The sequence below is a fragment of the Trichoderma virens genome, assembly GCF_000170995.1.
Source record: "Trichoderma virens Gv29-8 chromosome Unknown TRIVIscaffold_84, whole genome shotgun sequence".
Lineage (NCBI taxonomy): Eukaryota > Fungi > Ascomycota > Sordariomycetes > Hypocreales > Hypocreaceae > Trichoderma > Trichoderma virens.
In genome coordinates, this window is record NW_014013665.1 from 190,759 (window position 1) to 209,968 (window position 19,210).

Consider the following 19,210-nt stretch of genomic DNA (forward strand, 5'->3'; position numbering starts at 1 on the left):
CGTACGCATTGGACATGGGTTTTCAGGTGGCTGGATATTCGTAGACTTCCCCTCTCGTCTCTCTACTACTATCTCATCCACTGCCACTCACCGGTCACTCGCCATACCCTTGCTGCAGGAGAATCCTCCCCAAACAAACCAGGGCCATCCTTGGCCATGAGGCGTTCCCAGCCTTTCTCGACAAAAAGACCATTACTTTTCGAATGTACAAGTCCCTGTCAGTTGTTCTATCCCCACCCCCTCAAATCTCATCTCTGGGCTCGACCCCGGCAGATGGCACTACTGTGCTGTACTGCTTTCTGAGTCTCTGGTTGGTGAGAGATGGCGAAAAGCACATCATTGGATCCCATCGAGGACCCTCCAGCGGGCAGGACGACGATGCCACATGAGCAGTCCATGTACCTCTCTTTCACCGACTCTTATACCACCCCTTGTTGGGAGTTTTGTGGCGTGCTCTCTTGATCTCGGCCGATTAGCGCTATCTTATTGCTGCATTGCGTCCTTGTCCAATGCCAAATGTCGGCCGATGCTTACGGACACTGGATGCTTTTTTGGCCAAGAGGATTTGCTTGTCACCAGAGATTGGAAGATACGAGAGAGAAAGCTGTTGCCTGCTTGGGAGGCAAAAAAACACCATCGCGCCGTTATCTTGTGTTGTTGGTTCACGACGCGCCAACGCTAGGAAAGTTTTCAGTCGGAACTTGCCGGCTTAGGGAGAAGTTTTTTTTTTCTTCCCTTCTTTGGTGGGAAGATTACACTTTGTATCTAGTTTTTACTGGGGATGATGGATGATTGCTCAAGATATCGTGTGGCAAGCAATTGGGTGATGATGACGATGAAGCACAAAATTGGAACCCCATGATAATTAAGCTTATAGGAAAAGTAACCTCTATATAGACCCAGTAAGAAAGAAACACAAACTACCAACTAAAACAAGACGAAAAACAAACCCAAAATCCCGCTCGCAAAAACTAGCAGTGCTAAGAAAACACTACGGGTATGGAGACACTCAACAAAAAAAGCAGGCAAACCAGCCGTGACTAGAAGAAGTGAACCGCAAAAACAAACACCAAGCAACAACAGAAAGAAAAAAAGGCAAACACACAAAGAGTAGCAGCAGGCTCTTCCCACACACAAACAAACTCGCTAGGCTTTCGTGCCAGTAAACCAAAAAAAAATCCATGCCTGAGTACAATATCCATTAATCCATTTTCGTGTCGTGTTCCTTCATACCTTTCCAATCGTTTCCATCGCAGTTCATACCTTTCCAATCATTTCCATCGCGTCAGCGCTCAATGTAATCCAAACCGCAAAAACCAAAAATAACAAAAAGTCCGCTTCTAAGCTTGACAAGGCACCCTTGCTAGAGCGCAACAAAAAGAAGAAGAAGAAAATAAAATAGTAGAGTGAGAAGAGAGAAGAAAGAGGCGTATAGCAGAGGAGCATAGCACATCAAGGCACTAAAAGCCAACCCGCCCTTAGCACACAAGAGAGAGAGAGAGAGAGAAACACAGAAGCCATCCATTCATTCATGGATCCCCCATGTTGCAGGACATTAGCTAGCCCCGTGCGAAGTGAGAGTGCCTTTGTTCGCCTGTTTAGGCAGTCCTCCCCCCCTAGCCAGTCTAAGAACATGGGGGTAACATGGCCTCCAGAGTGCCAGATCCTTGCAGGGCAGGAAAAAAAAAGCGGCTGTTGGTTCGCCTGAGATAGCCGTGTACATGTTCGGGGGGGAAGAGGGGGGGGTACCCCTGCTGGGCGTCTCTGGTGTCTTGTTGTGGCGATGGCAAGAGGTGTGTGCATACTCTGTGGCTCGGAGGACTGCTGGTTCCTTTGGTGTCACCCAGCAGAAAGCCACGTTGAGAGGACGCATGGGCCGGGCTTCTTCTCCACGGCCCCGTCGTACCAGTCCCGTCTCCTGCCATCGCAGCAACAGCGGGCAGCAGTCTAGAACTTTGCGGCATCAGGCCAATGGTTGATTCATACCCGTAGTTGTGGTGCTTGCTTGCGCCGCTATCCCCTCTCCGCTTGTTGCTGAATTGCGTGCTTTTGTCGTCCTGGTGCTTTTCTGTTGCTTATTCGATGCTGTAGTTGCATGTGTGTGTGTGTGTATGCCTTGCCAAGCTCTGCCGTGTCCTGGCCATGTCCATGTCTGCCCAAGCCGCCCGCATTGCATGAGTGCGTACGAACTTGCATGCAAGTTTGACATGGGGCCTGCGGAACGCGGCGAGAAGAAAGAAGAAGAAAACGTGTGTGTGTGAGTGTGTGAGTGTGTGTATGTATGTGCGTGCGTGCGTGCGTGTGTGTGTGTGTCTGTTGTGTGCATGGCCAGTCATATTGCATCGCCAATCGGAACGGGAGCCTGTGTGTATCACAACCAACCGTCCAGCGTGACGCTGTGTATGCCAAACTCCCCTCCCCGAGACCAGCTCGTTCGTTTCCCCAAGAGCAAAGAGTTTTGCTTGACGGGCTCCAGCGGTAGCAAAGAGGCATGGCCGCAAGCACAGCGCAAGCAGACTCTGGTCTGTTGCTTTTGCCTTTGCCCGGGCCCGTGTTGATGCTGTTGCTTCTTCACATGCCGTGGGGAGTGGCCCAGCCCATCCTGGGGGTGCCCGTCATGGAGTCATACCGCCGGATCTGGTCAGCGACATCGCCAGAGTAGTCTAGATGGACATCTGCAAGTTCGTATGGGAAGGCTGCGTACATGTGCTCCTGTTGGCCCATGTATGAAACAGCGTCATCGCCAGCCACCGGTTGGTCCATCCGCGGTCCTGTCATCTGCAGCCCAAAGAGGTCCGTAGCTGTATCTGCGGAACCGAAATCAGCCCCGTGCGCCCCTGGGGTCTGGATGGCCGTCGGGTCGATCCGTGGGATTGCAATGGGCATGGAATAGAAGCCATCCGGCATGCTCGAGGCCGGCGGCGAGCCCAGCCCGCTCTCAATCAGCCGGTACTGGCGCCCATCGGCCAGCGACAGCTCCTGGCTGTACATCTGGCTTCTCGCCCGCGCGTTTCTGGCCGCACAGCCGCCCTTTTGGCCAGACAGGGCCTTGACGGAGCTGCGTTGGCTGCTTCGGCGCATGCTGATGCCACTGCCCAGGTTGAGCTGGCCTGAGTTGCGTCTGCTTGAGCGGCGCCCAGAGTTCCCTTTTCGGTATCTGGTCGTGCTCTGCACACCGTCCCTAACTGCCCAGTCCTCCAGGACCCATTCGTTTGCCCGCTTCGCGTCGCCTGCCAATGGAGACTCGTCCTCTACACACGTTGAGGCCGCAGTCCCATCGCCGCGCTTGCGGTCGCGTCTCTTGAATGCCTAGGTAGAGAGTTAGCACTTCGGTTGTTCCAGCCCCCAAATTATATCAAACAATGAGCCAGGGAATTGGTACACCTGCCGGAGCAACAAGAGGCGCGAAGAAAAGAAAAAAGCAAAAACACCGAAAAAAAGTGGATAGTGTGTTGGCTCCCATTACATAGGATCCCTGGAGTGCAGGAAGAGAAAAAGAAACGAAACCCAGTCGCGCCACAGAATGAAAGTTGCGTAAAGAGTAGCGAGGTGCTAGTTTTGGGGTCAAACTCACAGCGTTCATGCTCAGATTGTGGCGGATACTGTTCTGCCATCCGCCCTTTTCGTTCTTAGCCTTGTTGGTATTGTCCCGGAACCATTGGTAGAGCTCCTGCAAGGTCATGGTGTAGTCCGGCCGGCTCATCAAGGCTTTGTAGATGAGCTTCGCGTATGGCTCGTCGTTCTTCTCGTCGCTTCCAACACTGTTTGCCGGAACAGGATCGGCAGCGTTGGGCGCGGCAAGGATCGAGTCCATGAATCCTGCTTCTTGTTGATCCACGATCTCGATCTTGGGCACAACCAGAGAAGCAGGGGTCTCGGCTTGAAGGCCCTCTGGAGAGCCAACGCTTGAAGAAGGAGGGGCCGCAGACAGGCTCTGCATCATATCAGAAGACGACACCGACATATTCAGGCCAGCTGATAATTCAGCGTCGGAATCTAGGTGAAAACTCTCCGTGTATGGAGTAGACATGTCTGAATGGTGGTAGGGGGCGTCCTGTGCCGACATGGGAGTGCAGACTTGGCCAAATGCCTGATCTCCAGGGTGCTGCTGAGGAAAGAAGCCTGTAGTTGGTGGGTATCCTGAGACCGACGACCATCCACCAGGAGAGGTAGGCGAGTTGTCTTCGCTGCTATTGTAGAAGGGTAGGCCCACGCTTCCACAAATGGGCGAGTCCTCGAAAGAAATACAGCTCTGGATATCTCCCGGCAATAGAGGAGGCGATGGCCAGATGTTTTGAATCGTCGGCTGATACGACAGGTATGGGCTCATATACAAGCTGGCGTCGCTGCAGCAAGTCGGCGGCGAGAGAAGCTGGGCCCCTTGCGGGTCTTGAAAATCTTGTTGTCCTTGATGTTGCTGCTGGGGGAGAGCGCAAACCGCCGGAGTAAACGAGCATGTATCAGGTTGGTGAAGCTGTTGCCCCTGCTCGAAGCCAGATGGCAAAGTCAAAAGGGTCGCAGGTGAGCAGCAAGCCATCAAGCCCGATTGCTCTGAAGGTTGGGGGTGTCGGAAATCCGTGTAGCTATCCACCGGAAGCTCCCTTTCTAAAATTGGCGACGCCATAGATGGACAGCGGGAAGCTTTGGGGACAAAGGGGGAAGAAGAGTGTGTCGAAAACGAGCAAAGAGTGGTAGCAAAAGGAGGTAGCTTTTGCTTGGCCCGGAGACTTCTTTGGTCGAAGCAAGAAGGAAGAAATCCTGATGTCGTAACAACGCCGTCAGGGGACGGGAAAAAATGGGAAAAGGTGATGAACCAAGTAGATATGTAAGTGGAGGCGGCCAAGTGTCACAAGAAGGGCAGTATGGGACACCCGAGCTATGGGAGTTATGGGGGGGAAACAAGAGCAGCCGACGGGATGACAGTGATGAGAAGACGAAAAAAAAAAAAAGACACAGAGGGGAGGCAAGTTTGTAAAATTCCAAAGAACAAAAGTAGAACTGGCTGGCTCTTGCTTCTCGTCGAGTTGATCCTGACAGCACAGATCCTCTGGGGAGAGTGAAGCTATTTATCAGAAAATCGTGGAGAGCACTCTGATAGATAAAAAGACTGTCCGTCCCGTGGGGTAGGAGAGCCTGCCCACCGCCCTCTGCCCACAACCAGGGTTGTCGAAAGTCCCGGAACAGATTCATCCAAGATCGGCCCCTCCGGGGGGTGTGAGCAAAAGTTGTTACATTGGATACACCATGGACACTAGTGACAAGAGGGTGCCTGCTCAAACCTTGCCCCCTCCAATGGTGGACCGGGTGCGCTTGAGCCAGCTTTGTGCACCACCTCTGATAGTGCGTGTATGTGTGCTCGTGCATGTGCAGGAGGAGAGGGGAGCGGGAGAGGGAATGGACAGTCAGGAGAGATAGAGAGGGCAAGTTGTGTGTGAGAGTTTCATAAGTGACCTGTACGGCCATGTACACGTTCCCTCGTGGACTGGACAGGCGTACTCCTCTCCCAGACCATGCAGATGGAGCTCTTTGGCCGTACTATCGAGACCTTGTCAACAAGCAGCAGCTCAGGGTTCGCAGTGTCACCCCCCATGACCCAGCACACGCAGAGTCTGGCAGGTTCTCAATCGGGCCATCATACATCCTTTCTCCTGTCTCTTTAGAAGTAGCCACCAGTTACACTGTGAGTAACGCGGGCAGGGCTCGTTGAAACAGTGCCGGGTGGGTGTCGATGTGTATGAGATGCCCGGCCGGCAGAACCTTAGGCGACGGTTTTGTGCAACAGAGCCAGGGTCAGGAGAGAGAGCGTGAGAGAGTATGCATGTAAACCGGCAGCCATGAGTCTCGACGGCAGTGAGTAGGAGTTACGGTTAATGCTGCTGTCGCCTCCACCACCCTCGCTGTCGCTGTCGCTGTCGCTGCTCTGCCATGCCATCCATCTCATCCCATGCCTCAAGAGACCACAAGCCAGACGGCTCCACCTCTACACGGACCACGGATCCGACTGAGCAGCTCCTTCATTATTGGTCTGTTTACGAACTGCTATCATAGCTGAACGCAGTTAGGATGCTACCTCGAGTCAGCTCTGTCCTGCTTCCTATTAGTAGGAACGCGGCTTCAAGGCTTTGGCCGACGGCTCGCTGCATTCGACAGGCCCGGAGAGGTGCCATGGAGTCTCGCCGAACCGTCTATTCGCGGCCCATGCCGACAGGGGGCAGAGAGAAGCTTCCAAGGAAATCCTTCCATGCAATCTATATCAATGTATGGTCGCGGGGCACCGGCTGAAGGCCTTTGGGGAGAGAAATGGTGCATTCCGCGGATGCTAGGAGATGATTCCGGAAACAAGTTGCATTAGGCGATGGCAGCTGAATTACCAAAGTTTGATTGCCCAGCCGTTTCGCATAGATTCATGCCAATAGAAGTCCTGGAGCCTATGCAGGAGAACGCCCTGCGTCAAGCCACTCCGTTCCATCCAGTAGTCTTCTTCCGTCCTCTCTCTCAGCCCTCCAGGCGGACCTTATCTCTGACCCGCCGTCTCAGCCGACTCTTCTAGAACACCGGCAAGAAACGTCAAGGATCCAGCACGATGATCCTCAGATCTTCCGAGATGTCGGGCTTTTCCCCTGCGGAGGATCACCAAGTCCACAGAGGAGGATGGCTGCTGAACCTTCGCGAAGCATTCTAGCCCCAGGAGTGGGACACGGCCATCGTCTCCCGCAGATGTGCGACGAGAAATGGAACGTGTGCCATTGTTCCAGATTCAACGACCAGGAGATGATTTAGCCTCTGACCATCAAAGACTGAGACGGCAGAGTGTGCATAATTTTGTGAAGAACATGTGCAAAGACTCAGCCAAAACCGTCGATGGCTTCAAATTGGCTGTCTTTCCTTGCTTTTGTTTATTAGCCGAAAATAGTTATCCTGCCACTCTAGCTCTCTGCATGTCTCTCTCTAGCTTTGTTTCCTCATGTTGGGGGGTGGTCGAAGTATTGGTACTATCATTACGGTGTACCTGTATCATCATTTCGTTCGTTCTCTTCGCTTCCATTGCCCATTTTTTCATTCTTATTTTTGCTTCTTTTCATTTTTCAAACGCCGATTTGCCGAGATCACAAGATCTCTCTTATCCCATAAACAAAAGTATGTATGCACGAGTATGGAGGGGTACACACCACACAGCTGCCGCTCTCCAGCCAGCCCCCCCATTATTTTCTGTAAAATATCTGCAAGTTTCGAGTTAGCGACTGTTCTTCTGCTCCTTATTCTGTATCTTTCTCTTCTTGTTTTCTCTTCTACTACTACTGCTTCTCTCACATGTAGCCGCAGTGGCTGTTTCTTTCTCGCTTTTCTTCTTTTCTTCCTTACCTTCTTGAACTGAAAATGCAATTGCAAGATTCCCTGCAAGGTTACAGCGTTAGCTCAGTGAACAAGGACAAGGGTTGCTAATGCAAGGGAAGAGAAGGACAAGGGACAAGTCCGAGCCATGGAACCGCGCTTGTGGCGGCTGTCTAGAACTGGTGGGTGCATTTTGGTGGCGCTGTAGGATTGCATCTAAATCAGGCCAAACCAGGCTGGGCATGACCAAGACAATGTGACAGAGTAGCAAACCGGGTAATGGGGAAATAGCGACCACCTACCTTGTCGAATGAGCTTCTAAAGCCACGCTCCTTCTTGGCGCTGTAGTCCCATTCGCGGTCGACGATGCGGAACGCAATGTCTTCGTACGGAGGTCCCGCGATGAAACGGATGAGACAAGTGTCTACTTCGCCCGCCGCAGCAAACGACTCTCCTCGTCGTCTGCCGTGCTCACGGATGATTTTGAACGTCGGCGCCTTGGTCTTGTCCACCAAGTCCGGGTAGAAGATGTTGAACTTGTAGCCCTGCACCACTTTGGGAGGTGGGTTGTCATGGTCGTAGTGTGTCTGGTTATACTTGTTCCACTCGTAGCCCATCTGCACTCGGTTGAAGTACCTAGGCTTGCGAGCCTGGTACTTGTCTGTCCACTGCGGAGGCTTCGAGCCGCCAGGCAGGGCCTCTTCAGCCGCAAAGACTTCTTCGTTTTCAGAGACTCCACGGGCCGCTTCTCTGTCATATAGCGCCATTGTGGCTTGAGAATCATCCTCGTTCCTGGTTTCAAATGCATCCACCTTGCCCGTCGGGGTCTTGGCGCCACCTGAAATATGGCTGCTGATGCTCATGCCGCCAGCGGACATGCCGCTGCTCTTGGACGCATCTGTTGAGCGCGGCACCCGGTTTGCGAGCCGCTCCCTCTTTTTCGCTTCAATGTCCTCCGCTATACGAGCCAGCGTTGCTTTGGCCTTCCATACCCTGAGGCTGCGGAGCAATTGCTCCCAGTAGTCCGTGTCAATGTCCTCATTGGACCTCAGCTTGGCCTTGATCTGCTGCTCCAGGGTCTCGAGCTGATCAAATGACTTTGGCGCTAGAATCTTGTCTATGTCGTCCGCAACGCTGCTGACCACTCTCCCCTCGTGTCCCTGCGGGTCCAGCTTGGCCCTCCGATCCGCACACAGCGTGCGCAGGGCCTCCCAGTACCGACGGTTTCGCGAGTCCGTCTCCAGCACATGGTACGACACAATGTTCGAATCGAGCTCCGAGATCTGCGCGGCAGAAGACAGATCCTGTATGACCTTTGTGGGCGCAGCCACCTCGATCTCGTCGTCGGCATCGTCGTCATCGAAGGCGTCGCGGTCCGCGTCAACGAAGCGCAGGTTGAAGGCCAGGACGTCGATCGGCTTTGCCCGTCCCTCACGCACCCGGATATCGGCCTTCTTCTTGGCCTGCTTCAGCACGAACTTGTCCTCGTCGGCCACGAATTGTCGCGACTGCTCGTCCTGGCTCAGGTATCTGGCGGCATTGCGGGCGGTCGTCGATGGCCCTGGTCGACTGGGTTTGGACACGCGGTTGCCTGAATCCGATCGCGGCGCCGTGGGCTCTCGACGGCCAGACGAGGAGCCTCTCGAGTCCGCGATCATGGCTCGCCTTCCGGGGTCCATTGCTTCGAGGGATTCGGGGTGAGGCGCACGCAGAACAGCTGGCGAGAAGCAGTTGAAGTGATGGCTGGTTATCTCACTTGTCGTTGGTCGCTCGGTATTATCTCTCCGATAAGCTTTTTTAGTTCGGTCCGCTAAAAGAGGATCATGGCAAGGCCTTGTTGTTGCTCCATCCCTAAAGCTTCCCGTCAGTATTAGCGTCACATGACAACATGCCGCACTCACCTACCCTAGATGAGAATGAGAATGAAAAGGGGTTTTAGTCAGGGTGGCAATAGTCGCTAGCACTCAAGATAACGAGGCGGGAAAAGGAAACACGGTTTTATTATAGGGTAGAGCTTTTGCAGACTGTGGCTATTGGCGTTTGTTGACATGTGAGGCCAATAGAGAGGAAGTGGAGAGGTACTTTGCGTGGGGTCAATAAATCAGCGGAAAAGTATCACAAGTAGCAACATCCGCGTAATAATACTTGAGAGTTGATCAGAGCGACTCTTGCAGGCAGATGGTATGGTATCTGATACTTAGATACTAAAAATAGATTTACAGGTAAGGTACCTAAGGAACCTCTCAGAGACTTAATCTCATCTACTAAGAGATACCTTATATGAAGCATGGCCAATGTGCAGGTATTATTATCTCGGGTAGAACCCGACAATGGCGGAAATATATATTTATATATACAACTATATAGAAGCATATCCAAATCATCAAACAGTCCTCATTCACACATGTCTAAATCCCATGAGGAAACGCCTCATTCGCCCAAGGGTATCGTAAAGCATTCCCCAGCTTGCCCCCTCTTAACGTGTATCGTTGACAGCATCTCCCCCAAAACCAGTGGTTCGGTATACATAAAGGTACACGGCGTCAAAATTACCAGTCTTCATAATATTCGCTCAGCTCAGGCGCCTTGCTTTCACCAGCTCTGCTTCGGCTGTGTGCCATCCATCCCCAGGCCGCGAATGCTCTGGCTCCAATCCTGCCAGTTGAAATCGGCCCCCAGCATGTCTGCATCTTCCATTTCGAGTTTCTGGCTCGTCGGCGCAAAAGATTCGGGCCAGAGATATGGTGGAACATGATGTTCCTGTTTGGGCTGCTGGTTTTGCAGCAACATTGCCTGCTGCCTCTCATCCATGCCTAGAGCAGCGCCGTTCCCGTTCTCCATGCCAACATTTCCTACATTCCAAAGCTCGGCCATGGTCACATTGCTCTGTGCCATAAAATCATTCATGTATTCCATGGTGACATTAGAGAGGTCCATGGACATTTGGGGTTCAGCACTGGTCTGTGGCTGGAAGTGTGGTCCGGCTAATATCTGCTGTGATGATGATTGGACCTCTTTGGACATGAGAGGGGTCATTGGCGCTTGTTGTAGGGAGTTGTTGTAGGGGGTTGGTATGGCCCCTTCTAGACGTACCATGGCTCTCCACCTATCTCTGACCTGCTGCATCCTGGCCTCAGCGCCGGGAATTGGGTCGAATCGCCGCTGAGACGCCTTTATCCTCTCCGCGAGATCCAATCGTTTGGCCTCTTCGGGGTTGGCCCTTAGACGCGCCACCTCCGATTCTTGGTATTTCTTGGCCCTGATGAATAATTTACGTAGCGGAAGGAACACGGAAGCATGATCAGCCCTCTTGATGTTTTCTGATAGGTCGTTGTCGTACCCATTGACAGCCTCCCAGCCTCGTTCAACGAGGGCCGTCCAAGGGCGACGGCAGGTCTCAACTAGTATATATGCAATGGCGTGCCAGTTGGTATATGTCCTAAACAGCCATCGGTATTGTTTCCCTCTGGGATCCATGTTTAGTCTGTGATTGTATTCAATGATTTCGATGGAGGCAACGTAAATCCGCTCGCGGATGTCGGTTGTAAGCTCACTATCCGTGCCCGGAAAGAGCATGGATTGGTAGATGATGAGGCACATCTTGGCCATGATAATGCGGGATATCATAGCTGCCACCCAGTAAAGAGCGTCGACATCCTCATCCAAGTGCTTAAGGAATTTGTCTTCGATTCTCTTGTAGAATTCGACCAGAAGCTCCTCTTTTTCTGCGACTGTACTAGTTTCGGCCTTGCCACACGCGGTCTTAACATTTGTTGCGTCGTGCAATCGTCTCGACATGGCGCACACTTCAAATCTCACAAGAGAAATGGTCGTGTCCGACTTTCCCTCCCTTGCCACCGGAGGCTGGGTGCCCGTGGGTGTGATGTCAGAATCGTTGATACTGGTAGGCAGCTGAGTATCAAAGTCTCCCTCGGCGACAATCAATTCGGTGCCCATTTCTTCCGAGGAACGAAAGTCCAACGTCAGGATGGCCCACCAAAGACGCCGTCTCTGCTCTGTGTCATATGGAGAGAGCCCAAAGTTGGTTCCATCTCGGTGAATGCCCAGTCCTTGTGCAATCCGAATCAAGAGGCTGGTAAGGGACCAAGCAAAGCGAGTTTCGTCGTGCCGTCTGACCACGAGAAGGAACAGCGTGAGCGCTTGGACGACTGTAAAATCTGATGTATTTAGGAAGTTTGCCTTGGCAAGCGACTGCTCCACGGCGAAGCGAAACTGTGCAAGTAATTCCTCTTTACCAGTACCGAAATTGGTTTGAACCTAAGGCAATGTTAGAAAATTCAGCTGCACAAACTTCTAAAGGAGATTATCTGAAGGATTGAAACCACTTACATCAGCTTCCTCAAGCGTTACAACAGCGGCAAAATACACCGCGAAAACAAGTGTCTCATTACCAGGGGAGAGCTTTTCCGGATTCCGCCGGGCCTCCCGCAGTATAGCCTCCATGGTGGGAACATGGAGTATTTTGAGTAACGGATCTACGTTTTCCAGATAGACCGACCAGAGAAATGTGCCGTGAGAGGGCAGAGGATGGCATTTTCGTAGATTGACATCGATGGATCTATATCCTAGGATGAAAGCATGGTGGTCATAGACGGAGCTCGCAGCAGTGGTGGGTGAGTCGATGGGCGGCGATTCTTCAAACTCGGAATCATCGGCGTCTTCGTCGGTCAGCTTTTGTGTTTCTTCGCGAATGGCATCCAACTGCACATGTAATATATTTAGTTAGCATGGGAAGTTGGTAACGCCTTTGTGCCACACCACAAGATTGTAGGCCAGGGAAAAGGAGAGGGAAGGGACCGTACCTCATCGTTCAACCTCGACCAGAATCCACTGCTAACATAGCGAGAAGTGCCCTTGTTGTCATTCAAGACCAGTCGGCCCAACTGCTTCCGGCTCTCTCTCAACAGCCGTGATTCACTGCCATCCCCGGCCGTGTGACCGTCGCCATGGTCGACAAGCCCCGATGCGAGTGCACTTAAGCTGGAAGACTTTGCCCGCTGAGCTATGGGTGATCCTTCATTAGAGGGCGAGTCGCCGGTGGATGAAACTCTGGCGCCGGTCTCGATTTCGATCTGGCCGCTCAATTCCTCGACAATACCCTCGAGTTTCTTCAGCCGCTTGACCAGCTCAACCTCGCGCTGGCTCGTCGCCTTGGGAGGGGCATTCGGGTCCTTGGGCCGGTGCTGGCGCGGCGCACGGCCAGGAGCGGGAAACACGCATGGGATGAGGGCACGGCGGCAGTTGGAGCACGGCATCTGCTTGTCGCAACGCACCTTGCGCCTCCGGCAGGTGACGCAAGATCGCGGGTTCAGCAGTGGTGTTCCCGAGTCACCCGGGGCTGTAATGGGGCCATAGTGGGCATCTGGGCCGGTCGTCTGATAGATGGTGACGTTGTTCGGATGGTGCGGCGACGAGGCGCTCTGTTCGGCCATGTTGTGCTGCGGCGACGACGCAGAGGCGGAGGCACTGAAGTCGAAATTTGCCGCCATTTCCTCTCTTTCTCTCTCCCGCGTTGCCCCCTGAGTCCGTCGTGCTCGTTTGTGCCGTGTCGCAGGAAAGGCGTGCCGAGAAATCGATGACCTCACAACGGGACGGGATCTCAAATTCAGATGGAAAACTAATGACGCAGGGCTCGGATCAGATCCAAGGCAGCCAGCGGTCTGCTCATCCGCGGAACGCACTCGAGGGGGGGCCTGAATCGCATCAATGCTGTGGCAGCTCCGGCGGTGCAACAGACTCAAGCGCTTGACAATACAAACAGCAGCGCAAAGGGGACGTGAGTCGTTGGTTGATAAAGGAAAAGATGGCGATTCGCACACGGGAACAAGCTCTGGGCTCAAGTGGGGAGGGAGAATGAGCGAAAGGGAAAACCTTCAAGCCACAGTGGGCGGGCTAGAGCTGCAGGCGGTGGAGCCGCTGTGCGCCTGGAGATTCTGGCATTGCCCGAATCGGGTGGCTACTTGATCGTTATTTGCCATGCCCAGAGACAATCCGTGTCTGCGCCGGAGTTGAGAGCCCTTCACCTGGACCCCTTATGGGCGCTCGCTATGCATACTAGGTAGGGCGCACAGCGTAGAAGCCACTGTGGTGTCTGGTGTTCCGCCGGATAAAGACCCTGTATCGGGACAGCTACAGTAGTAAGGTGGCCTGCACCGCCACAGCCTAGGACTGTACTCAGTTACAGGTATTACTTGGAACTGGACATCCATGGATATGCCTGTCAGCAGCAGTGTGCAAAGCACGAGCGCGTGTAAGCCTGGAAATAGGGACTAACAATTACTAGGGTAGGCAGGTGGTTTTTACTAAGTATCCGGGCACAGAGATCCATAGGACTATTCTTGTCTGGCTTGGCGACTCCTCCTGGCCATTGGTTCTGTGGATGGTTGAGCCAGGCAAAGAGCAAGTCCATGCGAGTACTACTATAATAAGCATACCCAGGACTGATGAAAAAATTATGCACCTTTTAGAGAGAGATGCCGATGGTACCTGTGCATATACCCATTGCTACCGTACGTTGGGAGCCGTTCCGCAAAATCAGCCCCCACTGGATCCGTTCTAGAACCGTGGGTACACATGGAAAAGTTGTTTAAAATAGTCGTTCAGAGACGTTCTTTTGGTTTACCAATTTGTAATCGCCCACTGGAGCCGGCCGGCCGTGTTCATTGTATCTTACTGGTTCTTGGAACAGGTAGGACACTAATATCTTGTGCTGCGCCAAGAGAGAGAACTCGATCCTTCGGACTTAAGATATTCTGCTTTGGGTACCTAAGCATATAGTAGTTCTGTACGCTTACTCTGCATGGGTGCGACAACACAACCCTGACGTCTAGTATTGCTGTGAATAAAATCTACCCATCTTGCGGAGCAGTCTTGTCCTCGCTATGCCAGGTACCCAGAGATCGGGCAGATAGGGAGTCCAAATAAAATGGAGCTCTAATGGGTATGTCCGATTCATATTCCCGTGTGGCTCCAACCTTTCCGCTACTATTACAGTATGATCTCAGCAGAATACCTTCATACTTTTCTGTAATACGCCGGAGTATTGTTGTATCTCGCACGGAAGCATCTCCACTTATTGCCTCTTCCGTCATTGATTCGGCTCTTGTCTTCATCCGACCAAGATAGTGCCCAATGTCGTACAGAATTGCTCAGCTCGCTCGAATCAATTGATGTGACAACTTCTCCCTGCAGCAGCACAAAAATGCCACCACTTCGGCTCGTTTCTGAGCCCAAGGCACCGGGTCCGTATCTGCAAATAACCAGCCTCTACAACACGACGACCCACCGGCGTCGCCAGAAATCACCCCGCACGTGGTGTGGGGGATGGCGAATCAAGCGGCATCGCCATACTACTACTCGTGCGTACGAGTACATGGACGGAGCCAGCGCCGCTCAGGCTTGCAGCAAAGATGGTTGACCGGTTACAGCACGCAGTTGCGAGCTTCTCCGTCTGAGACCGGGCAAACGGGCTGGCCTTGTCGCATCCAACAATGGCCCCCATTCCGATTGGGGTCCAAACAGCGTGGCCACTTGGCTGATTGATGTCAGGTCACATCCCACCAGCACCAAGATGGCAGGAAACATTGCAAATGCAGACAAACTACTGTACTACTGCCCCGTTGCCAATAATAGCCGCTCGGACGGACTATTGCCGCCAATTCTTCCATCACATTTCCCAATTTATTCAGGTACGTGAGCGATTGAAATCCGCTCCAAATTGCATCGACGCTTGGCGGATATAGGCGAGGTCGGGCATATGTGCAGGACTGCAACGCAACGCAGCTCACAAGCGTGGGTATTTGGGCGCTTACCGCGCGCCACATGCACGTATGGTTGCATACGTCTTACCATCGGTTCGAGTCTGTAGCCGTGGCTTGAAGCGTAGACAATGATAAACCATCTTAGCCAATAAAGGGCGGGAGCCGTGTTGGCTGTACGAGTGTCGAGGGCCTCGATATGTCTAGCGTACTGACCGAGATGACCTCATTTGATGCACACCACATGCAGAAACCCAGCATCGACAGCAGTCTCGCAGGCTAAGACATCTCACTCATTGGCCATGCAGATAATTAATATAGAGATTACAAAGGCTGTGCCCTCAACTCAATGGGATTGAGACACGACCACGTGCCTTGGTGAAACCGGGAGGTCACTGAGCCTGTTGTGGTGTCCCAGCAGAGCCGCAGGCGGAGATGTGGTGCGGTATCATTGGCGATTTTGCCAGACACTAGGTTGTCGTGGCCTGAGCCTGATGAAGAATGATGGTTGGGATAGCAAAGGGGATGACACACCTCTCCTCGACAGATGGCCATGAGCTGATGGGTGTAAGGAGGAGGGGGTTTAAGAAGATGCCGCTGCCCCGACGTGAATGTTGCATTTTTTGCGGTCTTCAATGATGCATGCCCTCAGAATATTCACCTGCAAAATATTCACCCAATATAACACAAAGCCCAACATAGACCTTATTCAACATGGCTGATGGACAAGCAGGAGACTTGCCGTAGGTGTGGTCGCATTTGTAGCAGGATCTTCATATTGATGTGTCAGCAGCGGTGCGGTGAAATCATATGTCCAAGACAAAGAGGACATCACATACAGACTGTTCGCTATGGGCAAAGAGGACGGTAACGTGGAGAAGATCAATACCGGCGTGGCCAAGGGAGAGACCACAGCAGTTCCAGCAGACAATTCGCCGGTCTCAGATGCTGGGACGACCAAGTCGTGGGAAGTAATTGACCCTGTCGATGCGAATGAAGAAGCCCCCGGTGCTTAGGGTGAGCCAAAAATGTTATCAGAGTCGGTGTTGGACTGAATTGGGGCATCTGAGCCTTTGTTTTTTCTCTTTTAGTTTTCCTTTATGCGAGCTATGATGAAAAAGAATGACCGAATTGTTCCCCTAATGTTTTTTATTAGCCTGTGGTTCCCGGAAGTACCTATGTATACTCACATGTCTCGGCGTAGTTGCTCCTCTCTATTCGTTTCCTCTTTCACGGGTATTAATTTGCACATCTGCCATGGAAATGCGAAAGTGGCTAGAGATTATGGGAATTTTATTTATTTATTTTTTTTATAGCACACCATTAGCATTATCGTCAATCAACACACCCATCACCACATGTGAATCCTATGGACTGCGACACGATGCCCAAATGTGAAAATGCGGAAGAGCAAGAAAAAAAATAGCGGGGCTCTAGTTTCTGGTTTCTTTAGCCCCAAAACCCGCCCCAGATCCAATCATCGGCGTCCAGTTTCGCCACCAGCCTGATAAGCTCACTATCATCACGTGCGCACACACACTCGCTTCTCGTAGGGTTTCTCACCCCCACAGATCGCATAAGGAAAATTTGCCCTGAAAAGCTTCAGCTTCACGACGGCAATCCGCGACTTCGGCACGTTTCTCACGACTCTAACGCCCCCAACCCTTCCGACACAATGGCCAAGCAATCGTAAGTCGCTCTTAATTTCTAGCACGAAACTTGTTTCGTATTTGTGCTCTCTTCGCTTTCCCGACGAGAATGAAGAAAAACACTGGGAAGAAAAAAGCCGGGCAAGAGGAGGATCTTGGTTTAGCTGTTTCCCACCGAGGGACAAATTGGAAAAACGACAATTCGAGGCTCTGCAGCACCAACGAACCAATCTGCTCGAATTTCTTCGTGAAATCGATTTTACGTCAGAAGATTCGACACGCAACCTGCAATACCGACTCGATATTTTAGAGGGGAGGAATTTAGGACTATCTTTTGCCGGCACCAGTTTTCATGATTCTCCGTCGAGGGATTGCGGGAGAGCAGAGAGGAGGATTGCACACAACAAACGTATCAAGAGAACTTGTGGACTGACCAAGCGTGTGCGTGCAGTCGTGGTGCCCCTGGTGGCAAGCTCAAGATGACCCTCGGTCTCCCCGTCGGTGCCGTCATGAACTGCGCCGACAACTCTGGTGCCCGTAACCTGTACATCATCTCCGTCAAGGGTATCGGTGCTCGTCTGAACCGCCTGCCCGCCGGCGGTGTCGGTGACATGGTCATGGCCACCGTCAAGAAGGGAAAGCCCGAGCTGCGAAAGAAGGTCCACCCCGCCGTCATTGTCCGACAGTCCAAGCCCTGGAAGCGATTCGACGGTGTTTTCCTGTACTTCGAGGACAACGCTGGTGTTGTACGTTTTATCCCTACCTGGTCAATGAATGATTGCGGTGCCCCCGATTCCGAGGCATAGGCCGCCATTTGAGACCAGAAGAAACCCCACGGTTATGAAAGGAAACTAATCCGATGCTTGCTACAGATCGTCAACCCCAAGGGTGAGATGAAGGGCTCTGCCATCACTGGCCCCGTCGGCAAGGAGGCTGCTGAGCTGTGGCCCGTAAGTCTTTTTCTTCCCCCAACACAACCATGAATGATTTCCACTCTAACACTTCCATCTCTAGCGTATTGCCAGCAACTCCGGTGTCGTCATGTAAAGAGGCTGTTAAAGAAGGGAGGGAAATTTTTTTATCAAGAGAGGAATGAAAAAAGACAAATGACCAAGTCCCTCGATGCGATCTTATAGAAGCGTGGAAATCTTTTCCGTCTCCTGTCCCTTGTTCTGATTTTTTTGTTATTTGGGGAATGGGAGGGGGAAAAGAAACGGGAAAGTAAAGTCGCTGGATTGGCAGGCTCTTGCATTTCGGTTGCGGCGTGTAAGGATGATTCAATATCAGGTATCGCATCAAATGGACAAAGACAAAAAAATATCCAAGTCCGCGTCTCTTTTTATCATGCTGGGTGAAGCTGCGTGCCACGATGATGCCCTTGCCGTACCGTAGATGAGGTGCAAGATGCTGAGCAATGGCATTTTATGTACGATTCGAGGCTTGAAGAACCCAATTGTTTTGCCAGTTTTGAATGAAGATATCTGTCCCCAGATTATGCCAAAATCGTCAAAATGGTTACCCTATACGAAAATTTGAAGAGAAGCCACCTTCACCATGATATGAATTGTATTTTAATATGCAAGCGCCGAGTCAATTAAAATGCAAAAATGAACATATTTGGTTTTTTTAATCCATTTTCTCGCGTTTTATTTTCATGTCATGAATCTCCCGTTGCATCTGGGCAGATTTTATGTCATTTCAACCTTGACGTTAGTCCCACTCCTTTTTTACCCATGCCACTACTGCTCACATTAACTAAGCACAGCAAAAGAAAAAGAATCATGTCACTTAGCACTGATACATCCAAGTAATGTCAAACTAACAACTTTTATTTATTCAACAACACGAAAGAAAAGCGTTTATTACGGGCAAAAATACCAACCACAGCCATCGGATGCTCAGAAAATAAATACAGCAAAGCCGAAGAAACGAGAAGATACCCTCTTCTCCTTTCACAAGATGCCCCCTCCCCACATCCCCCCACCGTCGCATACCTTGGAATGTTGTTTTGTACAAAACAGGAAGAGGAAAAAACTAGAAACACACAGAAAATGAAGAATGCGCAATAGTAGGAAAAAAAAAAAAGCAGGTTCCAAATCAAAATAGAGAAAAAAAAGAAAAGGAAAAAAACGTCAAAATGTTCCCCCTGTATACCCGCCACTCTGAGGGGCCACCAACGCCGGACGGACCAACAGGCTTCAATGCCCATGATAAGCTGGTCCGAATGCCAATCCAGGAAAAGAAAAAAAAAAAAAAACAAGAGAAGAAAGAAAAAGAGAGACCCGAAGTCCAAGAACCCTATACCGATGTCCAAGCATCGTTATCGTTTTTGAAACATCCCACCGCATTTGTGGTCTCCTTTTTGGAAAATGATCAAAACTGTCCTCCCCCCCTTTTTTTGTGCTTAAGAGTATTTGACCCCGTTTCATTCGTGCAAGTCGTTTTTGCCAA

General features: G+C 51.6%; 5 protein-coding genes across 5 annotated transcripts; 2 read left to right on the forward strand and 3 right to left on the reverse strand.

Annotated features, from left to right (window-relative positions):
- Positions 1 to 2,571: 2,571 nt before the first annotated feature.
- TRIVIDRAFT_224971 (uncharacterized protein) lies at positions 2,572 to 4,624 on the reverse strand (the record flags this gene model as incomplete). The annotated part of the gene is made up of 2 exons (XM_014097830.1): positions 2,572 to 3,309; positions 3,575 to 4,624. 2 exons carry the CDS (start codon positions 4,622 to 4,624, stop codon positions 2,572 to 2,574), a joined length of 1,788 nt encoding a protein of 595 aa, XP_013953305.1.
- Positions 4,625 to 7,202: 2,578 nt separating this feature from the next.
- Positions 7,203 to 9,011, reverse strand: TRIVIDRAFT_193594 (uncharacterized protein; the record flags this gene model as incomplete). Its single annotated transcript, XM_014097831.1, has 2 exons — positions 7,203 to 7,220; positions 7,635 to 9,011. The coding sequence occupies 2 exons, from the start codon at positions 9,009 to 9,011 to the stop codon at positions 7,203 to 7,205; spliced, it is 1,395 nt and encodes a 464-aa protein (XP_013953306.1).
- Positions 9,012 to 9,960: 949 nt separating this feature from the next.
- TRIVIDRAFT_113147 (uncharacterized protein) lies at positions 9,961 to 12,821 on the reverse strand (the record flags this gene model as incomplete). Its single annotated transcript, XM_014097832.1, has 3 exons — positions 9,961 to 11,610; positions 11,683 to 12,054; positions 12,156 to 12,821. Coding segments are annotated over 3 exons (2,688 nt in total), but the record flags the coding sequence as incomplete, so codon positions are not given.
- A 3,003-nt stretch (positions 12,822 to 15,824) lies between these two features.
- TRIVIDRAFT_224974 (uncharacterized protein) lies at positions 15,825 to 16,126 on the forward strand (the record flags this gene model as incomplete). Its single annotated transcript, XM_014097833.1, has 2 exons — positions 15,825 to 15,853; positions 15,904 to 16,126. 2 exons carry the CDS (start codon positions 15,825 to 15,827, stop codon positions 16,124 to 16,126), a joined length of 252 nt encoding a protein of 83 aa, XP_013953308.1.
- Positions 16,127 to 16,716: 590 nt separating this feature from the next.
- Positions 16,717 to 18,089, forward strand: TRIVIDRAFT_216563 (uncharacterized protein; the record flags this gene model as incomplete). Its single annotated transcript, XM_014097834.1, has 4 exons — positions 16,717 to 16,799; positions 17,211 to 17,505; positions 17,632 to 17,709; positions 17,774 to 18,089. The coding sequence occupies 4 exons, from the start codon at positions 16,786 to 16,788 to the stop codon at positions 17,804 to 17,806; spliced, it is 420 nt and encodes a 139-aa protein (XP_013953309.1).
- Between the last annotated feature and the right edge of the window lie 1,121 nt (positions 18,090 to 19,210).